At 40.3% G+C, this 22,507-nt stretch overlaps 1 protein-coding gene across 2 annotated transcripts; it reads left to right on the top strand.

Moving 5' to 3' along the window:
* Positions 1-213: 213 nt before the first annotated feature.
* Positions 214-22,240, top strand: BMS1 (BMS1 ribosome biogenesis factor). 2 transcript variants are annotated; one of them, XM_040071657.1, is made up of 23 exons: positions 214-352; positions 629-871; positions 1,248-1,438; positions 1,798-1,877; positions 3,290-3,478; positions 3,960-4,102; positions 5,341-5,462; positions 6,181-6,377; positions 7,088-7,224; positions 7,757-8,589; positions 9,367-9,468; positions 10,403-10,560; positions 11,071-11,152; positions 11,756-11,832; positions 12,840-13,022; positions 14,398-14,586; positions 15,189-15,369; positions 15,838-15,896; positions 17,984-18,106; positions 19,131-19,278; positions 20,155-20,330; positions 20,849-21,010; positions 21,724-22,240. In XM_040071657.1, the coding sequence occupies exons 2-23, from the start codon at positions 696-698 to the stop codon at positions 21,958-21,960; spliced, it is 3,945 nt and encodes a 1,314-aa protein (XP_039927591.1). In that variant the 5' UTR covers positions 214-352; positions 629-695; the 3' UTR covers positions 21,961-22,240. The 2 variants fall into 2 exon arrangements, with proteins under 2 accessions (XP_039927591.1, XP_039927592.1); XM_040071658.1 differs by having other exon boundaries at positions 256-345.
* The last annotated feature ends 267 nt before the right edge of the window (positions 22,241-22,507 follow it).

The following is a 22,507-nucleotide window of genomic DNA, read 5'->3' as shown; positions in this document are numbered from 1 at the left end:
CTCACAGGAGCCGACCCCCGGTTCCCGTTCCCGGTGCGGCCGCGGCACCACAGACACCCTCCCGCTGAGGGACACGTGTGCCCCGGCAATAGCGCTCCGCCGCTGCCGCAGCCCCCGCCGAGCCCGGAACTCTGTGCGCGGCCGCTGTTTCCGGGGGGGTTGGCTCGGCGACGGAGCGGTCTGTGCGGGCACACGTGGGCCGGGCCGGGCCGGGCCGGGCCGGGGGCACAGCGCAGGGCCCGGGGGACAGCGCGGGGCCGGGGGATAGCACCCGACCCGGGGACACAGCGCGGGGCAGAAGCGACAGCATCGGACCGACAGGACGGGGCCCACGGCGCGGCGCAGGTGTGTGGTGAGTGCTCGTGGGGAGCGGCCCCGAGGCAGGACCCCTTGGGGAGCTGAGGGCCCGCGGTGTGCACGGCAGCTCCCCGCACCGCCGGGGCACTGCCGGGGCAATGCCGGGCCTGCCCGGTGCCCGCGGCCCAGGGCCGGGAGTGCAGGGCCCGGGGGCTGCCTTGCCCTGGGCAGGCTGTGATTGGGCTCCTGCGTGGGGTCTGGCAGTGCTTGCACGGTGTTCTCCAGCTGGTGTGCTGTGCCCTGTGCTAACTGTGCTTTCTTCCCGTGCCAGCTGTGCCCGGTGTCACACATAGGAACTCGGGATCTCACTGGTTGTAAACAACTGTTGAACGAGCAAGATGGAGGAAAAAGAGAAGAAGAAGCATCGTGCAAAGCATAGCGGGCCGAAGGCAGAGAAGAAAAGGAAACGTTATCTCAATGACCTGGGGATAGGAGATGAGGAGAATGCACGGAAGAGAAACCCCAAAGCTTTTACAGTCCAGTCCGCTGTGCGGATGGCCAGGACTTTCCATCGGTGAGGAGTGGGAACTGGCTCTGGAGTGTGCAGAACCGGCTGAAGGGGTGGGAGTGCCCGGGCTTTCTTTGTTACTTTGTGTAGAAATACAAAGACTGTAATTTTCAGTGATGTGTCTGCGTAGCGTTCATCATTCACCCGGTCCCGCTGTTCTTTATGTGTGTGTCAGGAATGGGGGGCTTTGTGCATCTCTGTTACATTGTACACTGTGTTAATCAACAGAAAAACTGTGTAGCTCCTTAGGCTCAGTGGGAGTTCCTGGTAGCTGTGCTAGTGCTCAACCTTTGTGTTCAAGCTTTTGCAAATAGTGAAGACTTTCAAATAGCAAATGTCACTATCCATGATGTTCCTGTATTTATTACAAATTTCTTCTCAGAACTCAGGATCTGAAGACTAAAAAGCATCACATTCCCATGGTTGACCGGACTCCTCTGGAGCCACCTCCCGTGGTGGTGGTTGTGGTTGGCCCTCCCAAGGTCGGGAAGAGCACTGTGATAAAGTGTCTCATTAAGAACTTCACCAGGCAAAAGCTGGTTGAAATCCGGGGTCCTGTTACAATTGTTTCAGGTGAGAACAAAGATAGGGGAAATGGAAATGCTTCTTTTGTGCTCCTGCCTTGTCTGGCTTTGAGAGCTGGGGTGTGTTCGTGTTTTCATAATTTTTGGTCATTTTGAAGAAATCATTTGGATGTGTAACCTGGCATGCATACAGTAAAAGAAAATCTGATAATTTTAATTTTAAAAAATATATTTTAGCAGAGTTATAAACAGGTGGAAACAGACACTTCTGCAGTGATGCATGTTGGATGATTTACATGCTAGACCAGAATACCCTGGAGGAACTTCAGGAATGAGACCTGAAAAGAAAACTGTACAAATTGGTTTGTTCCCTCCGTTTCAGTTTTTGATGTTTAATTTTGTTTTCAGGTAAAAAACGCCGGCTGACCATTATTGAATGTGGATGTGACATTAACACCATGATTGACCTGGCTAAAGTTGCTGATTTGGTAAGTTAACAATGGAATGTGTTTTCTACTATAATTTGTATTGAAAATACTACTTTTGATTGGACAGCACCGGCGTCTGACTTCTCGACACATTTTTTGCTATCAAAGGCAAAACTGTCTTTGGTTTCAAAGAGAACAAGACCTGAGCTCTCAGACACACCTGATGTTCTGTTTCCCCATCTTGTGGGTGGGGAAAAGTAAAGTGTGTGGTGGTGGGGAGGACGAGAGAGAAGGGAAATGCTGCTGAGCTTCATTGCTAACTGGTAAGCGTTAGTGGAAGATGTCAAAACAAGCCGAGGTGACACAGGGACTTCTCATTGAAGGAATTGGTTAAACACAAAAAATACATAAAATCTGAAAATGATTTTTGGTCAAGAAGTTTTCAACTAATGTTCAAAGTAGAAATATGTATTAGTTTACTAGTTGGGTTTTTTTATGGACTCTGAGGTCTCCATCTGTAAAGAACGTCATGTAGTACTACAACTGATTTCAGTGGAATGTGGTCACTGTTGTAATTTACTTGAAACTTTTGGATCAAGAGATTACATCAGCAGATCCTGGGGCTCCAGTGCATGATCCATGTGTTTAGCATTTTGTTTTACACGTGGATTTGGAGTATATTACTCACAGCTGATTAGGTATTGAGATCCTTGTCTAAGTATTAACTATATAAATAGCAAAATACCTGATCTAGATATTCTTCTACTTCTGTGTTTTCTACTGAATAAGGGAGGTGTACCAAACAGTACAAACACTTCTGCTAGTATATTTGGTGCATGTTTCACATTCTGTGTGCACATGGTAGTGCTGAGGATCTGTTTGGATTTATTGTTAGGGGGCTGAGATTACATTAGCACTTGAAGATCTGTCATCAGTTCCTGTATGCTTTAAGTTCTTTCTCATTAAGACCCTAAACCAACTCTGCTTCCATTTTCATGTGACTGTTGGCTGCTGTTTTCTTGTGTCAGTGCATTTTAGTGATGTGTAACAGCAATTGCAACAAGGGAAAAATTTTTGTTGGCTTCATTTTACCAAAAGAATTGGCCTTAGTGGCATTAGTGTATCCAAGACATGGATATAAGAGTTTTATTAATTTTCTAAGATGTTCCTGAAAATCTTGGAAGATAATCAATTTTGCGTGTTTTAAATTCACCAGGTAAACTTGTTCAGATCTAACTATAATACTGAATGTTATTGCACTCCTAGAGCATCTAGAATATCTTTAGCAGCCAAATTCCATACTTCAAATAAAAAGCCAAAGATGGTTTCCAGGGTATATGAAAATAAAGTACAGAACCTTCTTTAAAATTTTGGTTCCTGAGAAGCTTAAGATTTTAAAGGTGTGTTCTTTGAAATCAGCTCGTGTGGGCACTGTGGTGTTGCTGTAGTGAAATGTGAATATTGTTTTACAGGTTCTAATGCTCATTGATGCCAGCTTTGGATTTGAGATGGAGACGTTTGAATTCCTGAACATTTGCCAGGTACATGGCTTTCCCAAAATTATGGGAGTTCTAACCCACTTGGACACATTCAAGAACAACAAACAATTAAAGAAGACTAAGAAGAGGTTAAAACACAGATTCTGGACTGAAGTGTATCCGGTATGACATTTAACTTTTTTTTTTTTTTTGGTATATTTTGCTTTATGGAAGCTAAATTAAAAGTGGGCCAATACTTAAGTGTTTATTATGTTCTTACATCTTTTAAATAGCTAAGTGATCGATGCTGATACTGTATCAGATTGTTTTATCTTCTGTTTGCTAAAATACTTGTGTGATTATTCTCTATCCCAGTGTGATAAGCTGCTAAATTTGCTACTGGGTCTGTTATGCAGTTGCTGTGTGAGGGGGATGGATCTGGTTATAGGTCTGTATGAGGTCTTGAGGATGTGAATAGCTTTCCATTAAGATTTAGGGGACAATTTTCATGTTGAAGTACACTGGTTAGTTTGATATTTCATAACCAATGTGATATTTTTAATTAAGATTTACAAATTAGAATTGCATTGCTATTTTTCTTTTTTTTTAGTTATATGGCTATTAAATTTTAATTTTAATGTTTTTGTGTCTTTAATGTGTTCAGGGTGCTAAGTTGTTTTATTTGTCTGGGATGGTTCATGGAGAATATCAAAAGCAGGAAATTCACAATTTGGGCCGTTTTATCTCGGTTATGAAATTCCGGCCTCTCACTTGGCAAACGTCTCACCCGTATGTTCTTGCAGACAGGTGTGTGTTTTTCTCTCTGTTCTTCATTCTCGTTGTTTTTAAAAGCTGTGCCATTAGCCTTCAGCTGTGTGTGAATGGGTGTTTGGTGTTCCCTGAGTGGCTTTGGGCAGGGAAGGTGCCTCTGCAGGTGTGTGCCCTTCAGCTGTTCAGTTTTCACTTGTGTCACATCACGTGCACACCTCTGGGATAGTGTAAATACTTTGGAAACACAGGATAGTTAAAATAATCCTGCTCGTTGTGTGGTGGTTATATTGAATGTCTGTGGAAAAGAAACAGCATTCTAGTGATTAAACAACAGCTGGTGAATTAGTCCTGAGTTCCCTGGATCATCCCTTCTGCTCTGTCTGCCTGTACAGCGTTTGGTTCACAGTCTCTCTGGAACGTGAAAGTAATCTTGATGGAATCTGTGCCTGCTTGAGAAATTACCTCACCTTTCATATTTTATTGCCAGAATGCTTACAGTTATGACTAAACTCCCACAATAATCCAAGGTGCCTTGAAAGAGCCTCTTCTTTAGCTCGCTCTTCAGGAAAAATTGTCAGAGAAGTAGATGAACAATGTGCAAAGTCCTGCAAAATACACAAAGCAAAGAGAGGGAAAATGCAAACCCCACATTCTGTAGCTTTTCAGTAACACTGTTTTAGGTTGCTCTAAGTGTTGCACTTCCCTGATGGTTGGGTCAGCTTTAAGCCGATCTGCAGCCAGGGTGTCCCCTCCATTCTCTTCCTTGGCTCTGGGTGCTGCCTCCCATGTGCAGAGTAGAATGGAGTTTCCCCCTCCTCTGCCTGCAAACAGCCACTCTTTTTTTCTGTGGTGGCTTTTGTGTTGCTCACCACCATTCTTAGTGAAAAGAGGGTGATGTGTGGCTGCAGGGAATGTGACATTCAGCTGTTTGCCCTCTAATGGTGAACTTGATTAGAGGAGGGTTGTGTGTGCAAAGCCGATAAAGAGTTGTTAAAATGTGCTGAGAAAGCGGTACCTGTTCAGTGAAGTGTCAGTAAACCTTCTAGAAATTTGTTGAACAAAATTACACAATTTCTAAAATATAATTCTAAAATATTTTTAGAAGATTTTTTTTTCCATTATTTTTTTCTTTCTTATGAAAATTCAGTTTTGATTATTAGAGTCTGCAGATCATGCAGTGGCAGCAGTGATGTTCTCTTTTCTTAAATCACCTTTTCTCAAAAGTTACCATTGTGACTCTGGATATTTTAACTGTCATTTTAAATGTTGGGTAGAATGGAAGAGCTGACAAACCCAGAGGATGTTCGAATCAATCCCAAATGTGACAGGAAGATATCACTGTATGGATACCTGAGAGGAGCACACCTGAAAAACAAAAGTCAAATTCATATGCCAGGTAATTTATCAGAGTCATAGAACTCTTTCTGTACTGATCTGTGATAAACAACATAGCTGAAATTATTTGTATCTTTGAAGTATATTACACAACAAAATTTTCACCTTTCTAACCTGTTACACTTTTGAAATTTTTTTCATAATGCACTTTTTTCTTGTAGTTAGTTTTGCTTTTAATTGTGTAGTTTTGTTGCACTGATAAACACATTCTTCACAGTATTTAAAGTTCTTCAAATGTGTATCACTTTAAAAAGTGCTTAAAATGTAAAACAAACCAGCCCTAATAATGGAAAGTCAATTTGAGTGATGTAAATTATGTAAATTCTTGTGGTCAGAATTGAATAATTTAATATTTTAAGTGAATAATTAAGAAGTCTAAATTAAGAAATACTGTAATAATGAATTTACAGACTTACTCAGAAAAGTGAGTTGCTGTTTTTGTCATTTGAAAACAAGCAAAGAAACAAACAAAGCTTTGCTGGATTCTGGTGAATTTATGTATACTTCTCTAAGTTCAGTGGTAAGGCAGAGGAATTAGATGTTTGGTACAGAGCTTCCTGTTGATGAATCATTGAATGCTGCTACAATGTTTGGTTTTGGTTGGTTTGTTTGTCCTTTTTTTTTTTTGGCCGGGGGCTTGAATCTCTTCATGCTGAATTGCACAAATTCCAGCATCCAAACGCTGTGCAAACTTTGCTTCCTTTCGTGTGTCCCCCCAGGTGTAGGAGACTTCACTGTAAGTGATGTGAGTTTCCTGCCAGACCCCTGTGCTCTCCCTGAGCAGCAGAAGAAGCGTTCCTTAAATGAGAAAGAGAAGCTCGTCTACGCCCCTCTTTCAGGAGTCGGGGGAATTGTGTATGACAAAGATGCTGTTTACATTGACCTTGGTGGAAGCCATGCTCATGAAAAGGAAGAGGTAAAAAAAATGCTGCTGGTGATTTGAATTCTCTTGGAAAAATGTAGTTTTTATCCGTAAAGCTAAAATAAATGTTTTAAAATAAGCTTCTTTAAAATAATCAATCCTTATCTATCCGTAGTGGGTAATTAGTTCTTTTCTTCTTCAGGGATTTCAGAGAAGGGATATTTCTGTTATCTGTTATTGTACAAAACATTGGAAGATCAGTTAATATTAAGCACCTAAAGTTTATGTAATAACTTCCTAAAGATTGACCTAAGATTTATGAAGTCTCCTGGTGCTGGACTATTACCACTCTTATTCTACAGGGCATGGTGATTACTGGGAGAAGACTTAAGGATTTGACTGGTCAAAGGGAGGAAAAAAAAATTGCCTACTAACAAATTGAATTCAGTTTTTTTTCCCCCTGTATTGTGCTAAATGTTAAAATACCTTTGGGTCTATGATAATGTGTTTGCTGGTATTTACTGCAGTGGTTGCGTATTGTAAAGGAGTCCCTCTCTAATTTTTCTTGGGTTGATGTTATAGATATACTTGAAATGGGAAGAGGGGAAGGGAGACCTTGCTATTCTATTCTGAGAAAATGTTTCTTTAAAATGCTCTGCAATTTTTTCTTGCATATGCATATTTCTGCTGGTTTTGACTGATAGCTGTCAATAGACATTTCTTTTTTCAGCGTAACTGAAAAGTAAAACATCCTATCTTTCCAGGAGGAAGTGAGGCCAAATCATGAACTTGTTCAGAGCCTCATCTCCACACACTCAGCCATTGATGTTAAGATGGCATCAAGCAAGGTCTCTCTCTTCATGGACTCTACACCCTTGGGTTCAGAAGATGTAGGACAAGAGTAAGTTTTGAATGCTGGGCAGTGTTTGAGCATGAATGAATCTCTTAATTTCAGGAATTTCCTGAAGCTTTCTTAATTCCTTAAAAGTAAATCCCTTAATTTCCTCTAATTTAGTAAAAATCCTCAATAGGGCACAGCTAGTAAAATGGCATGTTGTCTGATTCTTCCTCTTCTGAGATTACTCATATGCCACACTCTATTTTGGGATAGAAATAATTGGTACTAGAAAGTTTTGCAAGCAGTATAGTCCTGCCTTCCAGGAATTTCTTGCTGATACAAGTAACATTTCTGTTTTAATTAATTCTATGGAAAATGAAGAAATTTAATGGAATTATTTTTGGCTATAACATTCAATGTTCTTGAATAAAGAAACATTAAAGAATGCCAGTGCCTTTCTAATGATCTACATAACTTTGTTTGAAAGAAATTTTGTAAAACTGTTTAAAAATATTAACATGAGGCTTCATTCTTCCATTAAAATTTTCTTGTATTTTTTACCATCTTACCCCAAATGTGGTCTTTGGGAAAACAGGTTTGTGATGCCAAAAGAAGAGAGGCAGGTGGATTTGAAGACTGGAAGAGTTCGTCGGAAGGCTGTATTTGAAGATGATGAGAAGGAAAATGATGATGTAGCAAGTGAGGAGGAAGATGACCAAGAAGAAGAAGATGAGGAAGAAGCAGTGTCTGAAGATGGAAGTGATGGTGATGATGAAAATGATGCTGAGGAAGAAAGTGAGAGAGTGCTGTTACGGGAAGGGATGGCAGTTAGGAGAGCCAAGCACCTGAAAACAGAGGTGGCTCAGGAAGAAGCTGTGAATGAGCTACCAGCATTTGCAGACAGCGATGATGATCTGGAGATGAGCTCTACAGAAGAAGGAGAAACTGCCCCTGAAGACAGTGAGATGGAGGATGATGAGGAGGAAGAGGAGGAGGGGGACATACAAAGGACTTGCGAAGATGAAAGCTCAGATAGTGAATTCGAGGCCGCAAATAAAAGAGCTGAATCTAAGCAGTGTGATATGAATAGTGAACGTACAGAAACAAAATCCCAAATCTCAGAGCACAGTCCCAAAAGAAAAGCAGTGCTCACCACAGATTCAGGAAACTGCACTGGGGAAGAGGCATCAGAATCTGAGGATGAGAGCTCTTCCCTTGAAGAGGGTGATGATGAAGGAGGATCACATGAAGAACTAGAAGCTGAAGAGTCAAATAGGAATGGATTTCGCCATAGTCAAGCAAAGAAAGCTGATAGTGTTAGACAGACTAAAGTTAGAACGGTAGATATTGAGGATGATGATGTGGAGAATCTGCTGAGAGAGGAAGAGGAGTATGAAGAAAAAATAGATCTTTCTGCTGACACAACAGGTGGACTATATCTGTTTAATTTTTACTGCCCCCTTTAATTGCATTCATTGTTAAAGAATATAATTAGTAAATACTCCATAATGTTGCATGTCATATATATATATACGTATTTATATGTAATTCTTAAGTAGCAAAACTTCAAGATAGGAAAGCTTGAAATGCTTGCTGTTAAAACTTTCATTTACATTGTAGTATGCAATGTCAGGTTTCCTTCCTCTAAAACAGAGGTGATTAATTTTATAAACAAAACTTCATTGATTTTGCATATACTTCTTTAATCTTTATAGTTATGTGTGTAAAACCAATTCTGATGCTCTATCGCATCTAGAAACATGTTTGGGGAAATGTCACTGAGCATTGGAACAGGTATCTCCATCTTCGGAGATGTTCAGAATCCATCCTCACACGGTGCTGAGCAACCTGCTTTAGGTGAGGCTGCTCGAGCAGTGGGGCAGGACACAGAAACCTCCAGAAGTCCCTCCCGACCTCAGCCTTTCTGTGAGTTTGTGAAGAAGACATATATCATTGTGGAAATGATCAAATTTCTTACTGTTGTTAATAAGTTTTTAAAATTCTGTCCTAAAAAAAAAAAAATCAGTGGTATAATTTGTTTTCCACAGTTTGTGTTTCTGTGTATATATGGAGTATGAGAAACAGGAACTGTGGGTTGTGTCTACACTTCTTAAGCTTCTTGTCGTGTCCTTACTTAAATTATTTTTGTAATTTCTGATCCTTGTTCTTTTTTGGAGACAGAATACTAATGTTTTGCCTTTCCAGGTGCACTTAAATGGAAAGAGGACCTCACACAGAAGGCAGCTGAGGCCTTTCTAAGACAGCAGCGATCAACCCCCAATCTTCGCAAACTTGTATATGGAACAGGTACAGGTCTCTTTTGAAAACTTGTCTCAATATATGGCGGTTTTTAGCTGTTACCAAGCTTTCCAGTCTGAATATTTGAGCATTGTCTTTGGTGGGAGGCTTGAGGAGTGTTAATTGAATTTTTAATCGCCGATGCTCATTTTCACTAATAATTGTAATAAGAAGACAGATTTTACTTTTCCCATAAGAAGCATTTTGAGTTCATTTTCCAGACTACTCAGTTGTTACTCATGTTTTCTGGTACAGTTATTTCTTCCAAACATTTAAGGTTTGGTCATTTGTATAATCATCTGATAGATATTATGCAAACCCAGTGTTATTTTGTTTCATTAAGGGATGTTGTCTGTTGGCTGGTTTCAGGAATTTCTGTCTCACAGTGACTGTGAAAGAATCTCTTAGACATGACTTAGTATCAGGTGTTTGTCAAGGAAAAAATAGCTGGCTTAAAAGGGAGAGAAAATTTATGTAATTTGTCCTATTTAATTCACAGCTTTTCCAGTGGTTGACTGAGTGTACAAATCTCATTGTGCAGAACCTTTGTAGGACATGATGAGAATTTGGCTTTTGTAAACCTTCCACAGTGCAGGTGTGGGAAGACTTTGTGACAGATTATCCTCTCTGGTATTCTTGATTTACAGGCAAGCTTAATGTCCTTCCTGTTCACAGATCATTTTGGAATTGTTCCAGCTTTTCATATTGAACAAGCATCCTCTGTTTACTTATTGGGCAATGTTTTTTTAGATAATTCCAGTTATGAAAACAACTGGATCAGTGTACCTTCTTCTTCAGGCTTTTACATTTAAAACTGTTCCGGTTTGGTTCTTTTATTTCCTCAAACCGCTGCAGCTGTTGGGAGGCATAAGGAGAGAGGTGGTTAATGAACTTCATGCATGTACTGTGGGGGAAATCATCACAGCCTCTGTGTTTGGTTTAGCTGTCGAGGATGAGGACCAGGAGGGCGAGGATGCAGATGATGAACTTGGAGGTTTGTTTCGTGTCAGCCGTCCAGACAAAGCATCCAAAGAGAAGGCTAATGCTCTCGACTGCTCCAAATTCCTGGTAGAAAAGCCGCAAGATTGGGATTTAGAAGAGGTGATGCCATTGGATAATTGCTTCTGCATACCCTGCAGTTCTGTCCTGCTGTGTCTCATAAAGTATGACTGAGTTGTCACTGGAACAGACCTGTGGGAACTATGGCCACAGTGTCTTAGATTCTGCCACTTGCTCTCACTCGAAGTAGCAGATGCCCGGGTTTGTTCTTACAAGAGTGGCAAGTTACAGTAAATCAATTTAATGCTCGGCTCACTTGAATATTTGGGGCATAATAGTTTATTCTTTATTTACCAAAAAGTAAAAAGCACGGGAGACCCAAGCAATAATACAGTGTAGGGTAGAGATTTTAGTAGTGCAAAGACCTTTGGGCAAGAATTAAACTGGGTTCACAATCCTGCTTTTGGGGAGGCATCGTGCAGTTTTGGTAATGGTGTCTTGATGTGGAGCTGCATGTGAGAATTGTGTGAGGTGGGGCAGTGGGGAATGTCTTGGGGAACATTTCTGTTGATGATAAGCTGCAGCTGTGCAAGGCAATGACTTATTTTGCAGGTTATGAGCAGTATCCGAGACTGCTTTGTTACTGGAAAGTGGGAGGATGATAAAGACGCAGCAAAGCTGTTGGAGGAAGATGGTATGTGTAACACTTCTAAAAACGGTTCATGTATACAGGACCTTTAAGAAGAGTATAACTTTTTAGTTATGGTGTTGTTTTTGTTTAGTTTGTTGGGTTTTTTTAAATTAAGAAATGCTTAATTTTTTTTTTTTTTTAAATAACGTGGCTGTATCTTATGTACATCATGATTGTGGTTTAACAAGCTTCTATAAGAATATGTTTTTAACCTAAAAACTGTCAGCTATATTTAATTTAATTTTTTTTTTTAAATTAAGCTTAGGAGCTCAATTGCTCTGCTGGTGTCTTGTGTCATTAGTGTGCAAACTAATGTATTGGGAGCCTTTTGGAATAATCTAAACTTTATTTACAGTTTTTAAATCAGGGCTGTTGAAAGGATAAAGGAGGAGCCACGCCGAGTTTAGCTGGGAATTTTCAGCTGAAACTGTAGAGAGGGCAGAGCAAATGTATAAAACTTGATGGGAATCAAAAATATTTGGACTGAAACTAATGTCCACAGCAGTAGTGAGAATTACACAGTACTGAACACATGAGGGATGGTGTGGAGCAATACAGCAGAATGGTTAACTAATACTCACATGTCTTGGGTGCTCATTGTTGCAGAAGAGCTGTATGGAGATTTTGAAGATCTGGAAACTGGGGTTGTGCACAAAGGAAAGGCTGCTGTTGGAGGAGAGCAGGTCTGATCTGCATTTTTATGTTCTTTAGCAACATAAGTGTGAGTTTCTTATCGAGTGATAGGCATCCTGTGGAATAACTTCAGTGTTCATAGAACCAGTAGGAAGGAAGTCAGTGGGAACAAGAAAGAAAAGATATGTGTATTACTGCCTTTATCTAGAGTGGCATGTTTTCAGCTTGAGCCTGAATTTTTGTTTATAGTTAATTATGTAGAAGTCACCTCACTTATTTAACAGTAGGTGTCAGGCTTAATCAAGAGCTGGAGGATCCGGAGGCATGACAGAAGTATTTTAAAACCAAATGTTATCATAACTGTTTGTACTATGTCATCTCATCTGATGCAGAAGATTATAGCACTCTGTTTAAACACAGCAAATTGTGGAAACTTGACACAGTTTCCTAGTTCATTCCTCTTATCTGCATAAAGGAGGCTGCTGGAAGCAATTTTATGCTGTGGCTTGGGTATCTTCCAAGAACAGAGCTGTAGTTGTCTGTGAAAGTACAAACTGAAAAAATCAATTTCTTTTTGGACTGAGCAATTTGATGGCTTTGCACTTCGTTATAAAATTGAGGGTAATGGCATAATTTTAGCAGATTTCAAATAGTCTGGACAAACTTGCTGCCTTCCAGCACGGTATTGCTCAATGCTATCAACAATTACTTTTTTCCCCTCCTGTGTTATATATGCTTACATTAGCTGTAGAATAACAGGTGGGTCAGTTCTGGGGTCTCTTCCCTTATGTCAAAATGATGTTTAGTGAAAAAAGCTTTGTCAGTGAACAGGAATATGATTAGATCAGGAGATCTTTTGGTCCTTGCTGAAGTTGTCTCCTTATATGAATAGCTTACTAATCTCTATCTCAAATTGAAATGTTTTTCAAGTGTCTAATAATTGGCACAATAAAAAGGTATTGTTTAATCATATCTATAGAAGTATTGTTTAATAATATGTTGATCAGAATGGGTTGTTTTCAGTGAACCATTTTACGTGTTTGACATTGTTGATTAGTCTGGAAGTGAAGAAGAGGAGGAAGATGAAAAAATGTCCAAACCAGAACCTGAGGAGGAGGAAAAGAAAAAGGAGCGCATGGACAAGAAAAGAAAACTTAAAGAAATGTTTGATGCAGAATATGATGAAGGGGATGCCACATACTTTGATGATCTTAAAGAAGAAATGCATAGACAAGCACAGGTACAATCTCCTAATTTGACAATTTATCTGGCTATATGTCTTCAAAAATACTCCCCCAAAAGGTTTTTTTCCCTGGAGACACAGGTGGTGCTCAGGAGGTATTTCAGAAAGTACATACAAAGAAATACAAGCTTGTGATTTTTTCTGTGTTTGAACTTTTTGATTCTATTATCTGGAAAGGAAAACAAGCCAAACAAATGAAAGCTTAATTTAAACTGAGTGCAATATTTAACCATACTTTGAATTACTGAATAAGCCATCTTGACTTCAACTACTTAAAAAGTTTTTAAATGAAAAAGTCATACTTTTATGTGTAGGAAGGTGAAAGTCTTCCTCATATTAATTTCTGCCATATATTTTCCTGGTATTATTTTTGCTGTGATTTTTTGTAGTGTTATTAATGGATAAGTAAATTATCTCTGACAGTCTTTTTCATCCAACTGTGAAGTTGTTTTGAGGAAAAAGTAATTAATGACTATTGCTGTGTACATGTGATGGAAGTCCTCAGTATCCAGAATATGAGGTGTTGATTTTGTTCCAGGCCTTAGGTTTTTTTATGTAAGAACTTGTCGATTTAAAAGTAGCTTCCTTTTTTTTTGACTGACTTGGGAGAACACTGCTTTACATTGTTAATATCTTCACTGTATTGTCCTCTGACAAAATTTTGCCCTAAATAGTTGTTCAATTAATCCTTCCTTGCTTGTATTAGCCTCTGTCACAAAGGATAATCTGAGCTCTGGTATGCTGATGTACTGAGAGCACTTAAAGGGTAAAGAAGGACACTCCAATGAAAGAATCAGTGCCTTATGGGTAGCTAAACATCAGGAGCTAGAGCAGGAGGGTGAGGCTTCTGCTATTCACAGGAATATCTTCTTAAATATTTGCACAGTATCTACATTCTTATCATGTGGTACAGAAGAGCTTTTGATGATGTACAGTGTGAGGATGCACAAAAATATTTTTAAGTTGCTGAGTAAGATCGGAGCGCAGCATCCTCATAAAGTGACACCTTACAGATCAGGACATTAACTTCAAAAGCTACTTGAGCTCCTAATTGAAGAAATGTACTATTGATAATTGTATCTTTAGAATTCAGTCACCATAGTGAAAGGTGTATCAGAAGTCACTCAATCATTTGCTTCTCTTGGGTACTGTCTTTCAAGCAGACTAACAGCCCCACTTGGGATCTCAGACTGGAAGGGCTTTGTGGTGGTAGAGTTCTTCCTCGGAATAAAAAGTCAAAAAACCTATTAGATCTTTCCCCAAAAGATTTATATAAATGTTAGCATGTTTTAAATAGAACCGGCCCTTCATGCACATGTTGTTAATACTTGAATTTCGTGAAACACACGGTAGCTTTCTCTTTGTCACATAGCTCAATCGAGCGGAATTTGAAGATCAAGATGATGAGACCAGAGTGCAGTATGAAGGATTCAGGCCTGGGATGTATGTTCGGATAGAGATTGAGAATGTGCCCTGTGAATTTGTCCTGAATTTTGATCCTCATTATCCCATCATCCTGGGTGGTCTAGGCAACAGCGAAGGAAATGTCGGCTATGTACAGGTAAGTAGCCAAAGGGCTGAGTGCATTTTGTCTGGTACAGGTGTGCTTCAGGGTGTCTGGAGTTACTGCTTTCTGTGCCCTGAAAATACAGTGAACACCAGGAGAAACTTCCATCCCTGTCTCCTGAATAGGGGATTTGCTTTTGTTGCAAAGTGTAATTCTCCAGTAGCAGATCCTGGATCTTTACGGGCTTAATTGGATAACCAGAAAAGGTTACTGTTGTTTAATGTTCAGCTGCAGAGGTGTCTCAGGACTGAGGTCTGATACTCTGATTGCTAAATTGCAAACATTAATTGTACTCTGACCTTCATGATCTATATACAAGTGAGTACAGAAAAGTCACTAGCACATACATAAATATATTTTTAATATAATACTTGCTTGTATGCATACACACATGACTTCAGAGTGAGTGAAATACTGATTGATCTTCTCGGTCAACCTAATGTTAGTGAGAATGTTTGAAGATAAAACTTAGTGTATGAAAAATTCTAATGTAAATAGAAGCTGCTTTCAGTCATTCCTGAAAAACGAAGGCTTGAATTTCAGAATCACCGTTGCCGCCTTGTATGGCAGCGTGGTTCACCTTCTGTTCTAATCAGCTGCGCCTGAAGAAGCACCGGTGGTACAAGAAGATCCTGAAGACACGCGATCCCCTGATCCTGTCGCTGGGCTGGAGGCGCTTTCAGACCATCCCCATGTTCTACATGGAGGACCACAACGGGCGGCACCGGCTGCTGAAGTACACCCCGCAGCACATGCACTGCGGGGCCGCCTTCTGGGGTGAGGAGCACCTGCACCTGCTCTCCAGCGCCAAAGCTTTGCAGGATGTATCGGGAAATACAGCTTTTGGAATGGGAGGTCTTTTGAAATTTCCCCGTGGAACAAAAAATAACACCAAACAGCATGGGGAAATAGGCAGTTGTCTCATGTTTGTGCATTATTTAAATGATTTGTGAATTGCTTGGCTTTTAATCAAATCCTGAGCATTCTGCTAAGTTGTAGCCTATCAACCTGATTTGTGTGCAGGTAGACTTTGCACTTTATGGGCCCAGCTCTTGCCTGAGTAACTTCTTGTTAACCGTTCCATTATGGGGTTTTAAATGTGAGCAGTCGTTTGAATGCTTTAAACTTTTGGTTTTCTTCATTGAGTATATTTGTGATGTATTTTTAAGCTTTTGGAATCTAAATAGGGGCTAGATATTGTGTAGTAAAGTTTTCTGGAAGTTCTTAAATTTGATTTTCTTTTAGGGCCCATCACTCCTCAGGGGACAGGGTTTTTGGCAGTTCAGTCTGTCAGTGGCACAACGGTAAGTTTGTTACCACAGAATGTTGATTAATACTTTCTGTGGATATTTGGGCAAAATATGTATATTTTGGGAAGAAGGTTTACATTATGATAAAAGCAGTGTAGTTGTAGGAACTAAGAAAGGTGTATTATGTTGAGGTGGGCAACTGTATGGAGAGGATTTTTTTTGTTTAACGAATCTCAGGAAGAAATGTTTTACTTTCTGAGGGTAAAGCATTTACCTGCCCAGCACCCTCTGAGGGTGGTGAGGCTCTGGCACAGGTTTCCCAGAGAAGTTCTGGATGCCCCATCCTGGGAAGGATTCAAGGCCAGGTTGCATGGAGTTGTGAGCAGCCTGGTCTAGTGGAGGGTGCCCATGCAGAGGTGTTGGAATGAGATGATCTTTGAGGACCCTTCAAAACCAAACCATTCCATAATGCCAATTTAAATAATGTTAAAGCAATATTTATCACATATGATCTTTATTAGATATATATTAATCAAAGGTAGGTTCATGTTGGCCGACAGTTGGTGACAGAAGCTTTGCCTGGCATTGTAATGAGCTTAACAGTAATCAGAGTGGTGATTATTATCCCCTTCCTAAAACATGCCTTCAAGTGCTGTTGCACAGTTGTCCTTTTACATGTTTTAAAAGGCTGTTTTCATCATGTGTCCCTCACATAATACAGTATCTTAGAGCAGTGCACAAAACACTTCTCCTTTGAGACTTTGTGTCTGAGTAAGATTTGTTTCATAAAGAGAGCATAGTGAGGTAGATCACAAGGATTTTTAGATTGTTTCCAAGGTAATTAGAATGGCAGTTCTGGAAATCTCATTAGTGAATGGTAGGAATGTTATGTCAGCAGCACCTCAACTAGTCTGTACTAGTCAATCTGCATTTTTCATGCTGTGGTACTTCTGTCAAGGTTAGAAATTCTGAATCTTAAAAGTGAAATGTGGAGTGCAGGTGTGCGCAACACCCTTCTCTCTAAGTTGGGAAGGTATTAACTCAATTGATGGACTGTGCAGTGGATGAGGAGTTGGCTGAATGGCCACGTCTGGGGGGCAGTGGTGACAGCTCAGTGTCCTGGTGTGCAGTGGTGACTGTGGTGTCCCTCAGGGGTCTGTGCTGGGGCCAGCACTGACCATCAGTGACACAGGCAGTTGGCAGGCACCACCAAGCTGAGTGGTGTGGTTGATGTGCCTGAGGAGTGGAATGCTGTCCAGGGGAACCTTTGAGAAGTGGTTCTGGAGGAACCCCTTAAGGTTCAAGGAGGCCAAGTGCAAGGTCCCGCACCAGGCCTGGGACAACCCCCAGTGTCAATAGAGACTGTGCAATGAAGGGATTGGGAGCAGCCACTCTGCTGGAAAGGACTTGAGGATTTTGGTGGACAAAATGTTGGACATGCCGTGGTCATGTGAACTTGCAGCCCAGAGAGCAAATCACATCCTTGGGCTGCAGCAAGAGCAGTGCCAGTAGCAGAGGGAGGGAGGGGATTCTTCCCCTCTGCTCTGCACTGGTGAGACCCCAGCTACAGTACCACATCCAGCCTTGGGGCCCTCAGCTCAGCAAAGACAGGGACCTGTTGGAGCAGGTCTAGAAAGCATGATTGGAGGGACGGAACTCTTCTTCCAGGAAGAAAGGCTGACAAAGTTGGGGTTGTTCATGATGGAGAAGAGAAAGCTCTGGGGAGACCTCCTTGCAGCCTTTCAATACATTAAGGGGGCTTAAAAGAAATATGAGGGTAAACTTAGGAGGGCCTGCTGTGATAGGACAAGGGAGAATGCTTTTAGATTTAAAGGGCTGATTTAGACTAGATATGAGGAAGAAGTTTTTTACAAGGGTGGTAAAATACAAACAGGTTGACAAGAGAGGTTGTGGATGCCTCATCCCTGGAAATATTCTGAGTCAGACTGGATGGGGCTCTGAGCAACCTGATCTGTTGGAGGATGTCCCTGCACACTTCAGGGGGTGGGACTAGATGACCTTTAGAAGTCATCTAGATGACCTTCCAATCCAAACTATTTTATGATTCTGTGTTTGTAAATGGTGCCTTCACTGTTTGAGAAATACACTTTCAGCAGTGTCTTTCATCTCTGATGTTTCAGCCTGACTTCCGGATTGCTGCGACAGGAGTTGTGCTCGATTTAGATAAATCCATAACTATTGTAAAGAAATTAAAGCTAACCGGTTTTCCATTCAAAATTTTTAAGAACACTTGTTTTATTAAGGTAAGCTCATAGGTATGTATACCGTAAAACGTGATGTACTGATGTTAGGAAGGAATGCAACCTGGGATTGTCTTTCCTGAGGCAGAAGTTCTCAGTTATTGTTGAATGCTGTTCTAGATCTCAGGAGCTGCTTGTGGTTTGTTGAGCTCCTTTCCATGTGGTCTCTAAAGGTGCTGGTTACTAGCTAAATCATATAAATTATTGTTAACCAGACAAAAATTCTGGAACAGTCTCCTGGTTCACATTCAGTGTGGTTTTTTTTCCTTCCCACCCACTGCTTCTTTCCTAAAACCCACTGATTAGCAGTGGCAGGTACCTTTGGAGGATGTAACCCTGTGCCTGGTGGGTACCAGTCTGATCCCACTAAATTTGAGCTCTGGAGTCAAAGGGTCTTCTAGCAATGCTTAAGACTTCTCAGTTACAGTTACAAAAGTGTTTGGGGTAGGAAGTGTTGCAGAAGTGCATGTTCACTGACCTTCCTGCTGGGCTTAGCTGTGCTTTCAGGCTCGGGGAGAGCTTAGGTAATTCTGCATTTGAGGTAGCAGGCAGCTAAGCAGTGGGCCCAGCAGTGAAGCACTCAAGTATTTGCACTAGGCATAGGCAGATTTTTTTCTTGCTTTTGTTGTGATACGTAAAAGAAGCACAAACCTTCAAGAACTGTATTGTATAAGAATCTCAGAACTAGCAACTTAAGGTAGCTGGCTCGCTTTTAAGGTATCCTGTGTTACAGTAAATTACTTAAAGGAGAACTGTAAAGCTTCTGTAGATATGTTCTGTTTTGAAATTTTAAATATATGTATTTAATGCTTAGAAACCTTGCCTCTGATATATGACTAAGTAGATTGTTCTCAATTGCTCACCTAAAGTCAGCTCAGTGTGGTTTTGGTATGATCAGCACTCTCAGTCTAAAGACAGTGCTTTGCTCCTCCTGTTTATAAGATGTGCTTGTGGGAATTCTGTTTTTGTGGCCTGCATGGGTCACAGACACTTGGCATCTTGAGTGATGGTGGACATTCCTTTTCAGGGAATGTTCAACTCTCAGTTGGAAGTGGCTAAATTTGAAGGCGCAGCGATCCGTAGTGTGAGCGGTATCCGAGGGCAGATCAAAAAGGCCCTCAGAGCTCCTGTGGGTGCTTTCAGAGCAACATTTGAAGACAAGCTGCTGATGAGTGGTAAGTTGCACGTCGCATGTAAGATATCACACAACTTTCATCCTTCTTCACAGATTGCAAAGCCGTGTCTCAGAATTCTGGGATCTGATAATTGAGGTGTGGATTCATAGAGTAAGAAATACCTTGTGAAGTGCAGAGTGAAAATAAAAAGAAGTTTATTTTATGTTGGATTTCTTTCACTCAGAAACCATATAGTATGCAGATGAAAAGGCTTGAGTTGAAGACGTATCTGAGTATTTTAATGCTTTACACATGGTTTTAGTGTTTTACACGGCCTTTGTCTTTGAACATGATGAATTGAATTTAGTGGTACAAGTGCTCGAAGGACACTTTTCTGAGAAATCCAAGGACTGGCACTGTAACTCCAGTTAACTTTTTTCTGTAGCCTTTTGGGGAAATTATGCAGAGGATCCCCTGTATTTGCTGAGTGCCACTGTGATGTTGAGAATATGAGTTTATGCTTACTTGGGTTTATATGACCTGTTTTGCTAAACACACCGAAATCATGGATAGTGCAAAATAAAAGCAAGTTAGTTCTTTTATAAAAATAGGCAAAGGAAAAGAAAATTGGTTTTGTTGGTAATTACACAGGCACGTCTGCATATATGAATCCTGTTGCTTGTTCTTGAATATGAATGATGGACAGGATGGTATTCAGCTGCCTGCTCCTCAGGAATGTGTGCTGTTCATGCCTTTATAGGGTTTTGCATTGCTTTTACCACCAAAGTTGGAGACATTTGGTCTATATACCAAACACAATGCTAGCATGTGGTGTAGTATCTGTTCTGTTCAGGCAGTCTTTGCTTAGAGTGTGGATATGATGAACTCTTTACATTTCGTAGTTTTAGAGCCAAGTAACATTCCCTTTTCTTTCAGATATTGTTTTCGTGAGGACTTGGTATCCTGTTTCTATCCCAACATTTTATAACCCCGTAACATCCTTGCTGAAGCCAGCAGGTGAGAAAGATAGTTGGAGTGGGATGAAGACCACAGGCCAGCTGAGGTATGAGCGAGGCATCAAACTGAAACAAAACAAGGATTCTCTCTATAAGGTATATTTCTGTTTTGTTTTGTTTCATTTTTTTAAAAACAGTCAAAATTGCAGTGTGTCTCAGACCTCTGCAAACCGAGAGCAGTATAAATACATGTTTATACACATGCATGTGTGACTTCAAATTTTTATCCACAAGGCACAATCCTGGCATGAGATGGAAATAAAACAGTTGGGAGCAGATTGTTGTGGGTCAGTTAAAATTTATAAAGTAATCTGCAGGGTAGAACTCTTCTCCAGAAGCTTACTGAGACTTCTGCTGTAGTAAGTGGGTTGAACATACCATTTACATTTCAGTCCAAGGATGTCAGAGGATGTTGGGTTTTTTACTTTTGGTTTGTGGTTTTTTTGTGGTTTGTTTGGTTTGGGGTGGTTTTTGAGGGATGTGTATTTATTTTTATTATTTTTTTTTAGTTTGTGATGTTTTGTGGGTTTTTTTTTCCCACTGAAAGATGGAAAACTAAATAAAAACTTTTTAATATCATGAGTCTTATGTATGTTCTATATTCATTCTTTTAGCCTATTGTGAGGGAGAAGAGGCATTTCAATAAGCTCCACATTCCTAAAGCACTGCAGAAGGCACTGCCTTTTAAGAACAAACCTAAGAATCTTGAGAAGAAAGGCAAGACTCCAAAAGACCAGTGGAGACCAGCTGTTATCAGGGAGCCTCATGAAAAGAAGGTAATTATCACTTACTCTGAAACAAGGACTCTTGAAGGGTAAATGTGTTGTTTAAAGCTTTTCTAACTATTGTTTTGGCACTTGAATCTACTGCCAGTGCTAAAGAGATCTATGTTCCTAGTGAAAAATGAGCACTTGTGATTAGTTTTATTCCTGTTTGGCACATAGTACCTATATGGAACTGTCACTGAGTGGATGGTGTCTATTTTTAAGACTACTAGGTCACCTGAAGCCTAAATATGACTTTTGTCCTTGTCACAGCACTTGCAAGGTATTTCACTTGGATTTAGTGCTCTCATATTATGGGTGACTTAAATTGGCAGCTGCAGGTTTTTATTTGACTTGTCATTGCTATGCATTATTAATACAGACAGGATTTGAAGCAAATACTCTGCTTCCAAAATTGAGAATTAGAGTGCTTGCAGAGGCAGGAAGATCCAAACTGCAGTTTAAGTCTTCTATAGTAGCAATTAGGCATAGCCTTTTAAGAGCTATCTAACCAAAATCAGAGTTCACAAAAATGAAAGCTTTGATTAAATTCCTAGCAGGATAAATAATTAAACTGTTTTAGAAATTGGGTAACAGGTGTAGAGATAATTAGGAGCTTGCCTTGACTCTCTGATTCATTATGTGTGTCTCTGCTGAGGTTACACTGTTTCTCGCTCAGCAAAACTGAGCTGCATGTATATTGACTGTTCTATTTTCTCTTCTAGATATCGGCTCTACTCAGTGCTTTGAGTACAGTGAATAATTACAAGATGAGGAAAGCCAAAGTAAAGCATCGGGAACAGCTTAAAGAATATCTCAAAGTTAAGCAGAAGGAGGATGAACAGAAATTCAAGAGGCAAAAGGAGGCTAAGAAAAAAGTCTATCGCATACTGGGACAAAGGGAGAAAAAGAGGCAGAAGTCAAGCTTGAAAGGATCTAGTAAGGGGGAGAAGAGTATGTAAACTTCCATCAGATTTCAGGCCAAATGAGGAAATGGGATAGCTGTGCAATTTTCTGTTGAGGAAACAAAAAGGCCTTGGACTACACCAGATGTGGTTTCAAGAGATGAAAGAAATGCAAATATGACCTTACACTCTTGAATGCATTTGGTAGTGTATATAAATAAGATGTAGAAGTATGAATTGTGGTTTTTATACAGGAGTATTCTGAAGGACTTTGTATTTCAGTATAGTTCTATGCATACTGCACAGTCAATAAAGTATTTTAATGTCAATTACACAATATTGTTTCTTTGTGTTTTGTCTTAGTGAACTTCAGTGGAAGAAAACTCCCCTGAATATCTCCAACTCTATTCCTTACTTTGAGCTGTTACCTAAATAGCTCACTCTTGCTTAGATCATTTGCTGCCACATGAAAGCATCTCAGTTTTTTCCACTTCTCACTAGGTTATTAAGCAGATCTTGAAAATAGTGTTGCATCCAGATCTTGTGGTACTTGGCCAGTTTTGGCACCCTGAAGCTGTCAGTAGATCCCTCACTGACTGCAGCT

The sequence above is a fragment of the Hirundo rustica genome, chromosome 8, assembly GCF_015227805.2.
Source record: "Hirundo rustica isolate bHirRus1 chromosome 8, bHirRus1.pri.v3, whole genome shotgun sequence".
Lineage (NCBI taxonomy): Eukaryota > Metazoa > Chordata > Aves > Passeriformes > Hirundinidae > Hirundo > Hirundo rustica.
The sequence above is the reverse complement of the archived record's forward strand: the minus strand, read 5'-3'. Positions and strand labels throughout refer to the sequence as shown.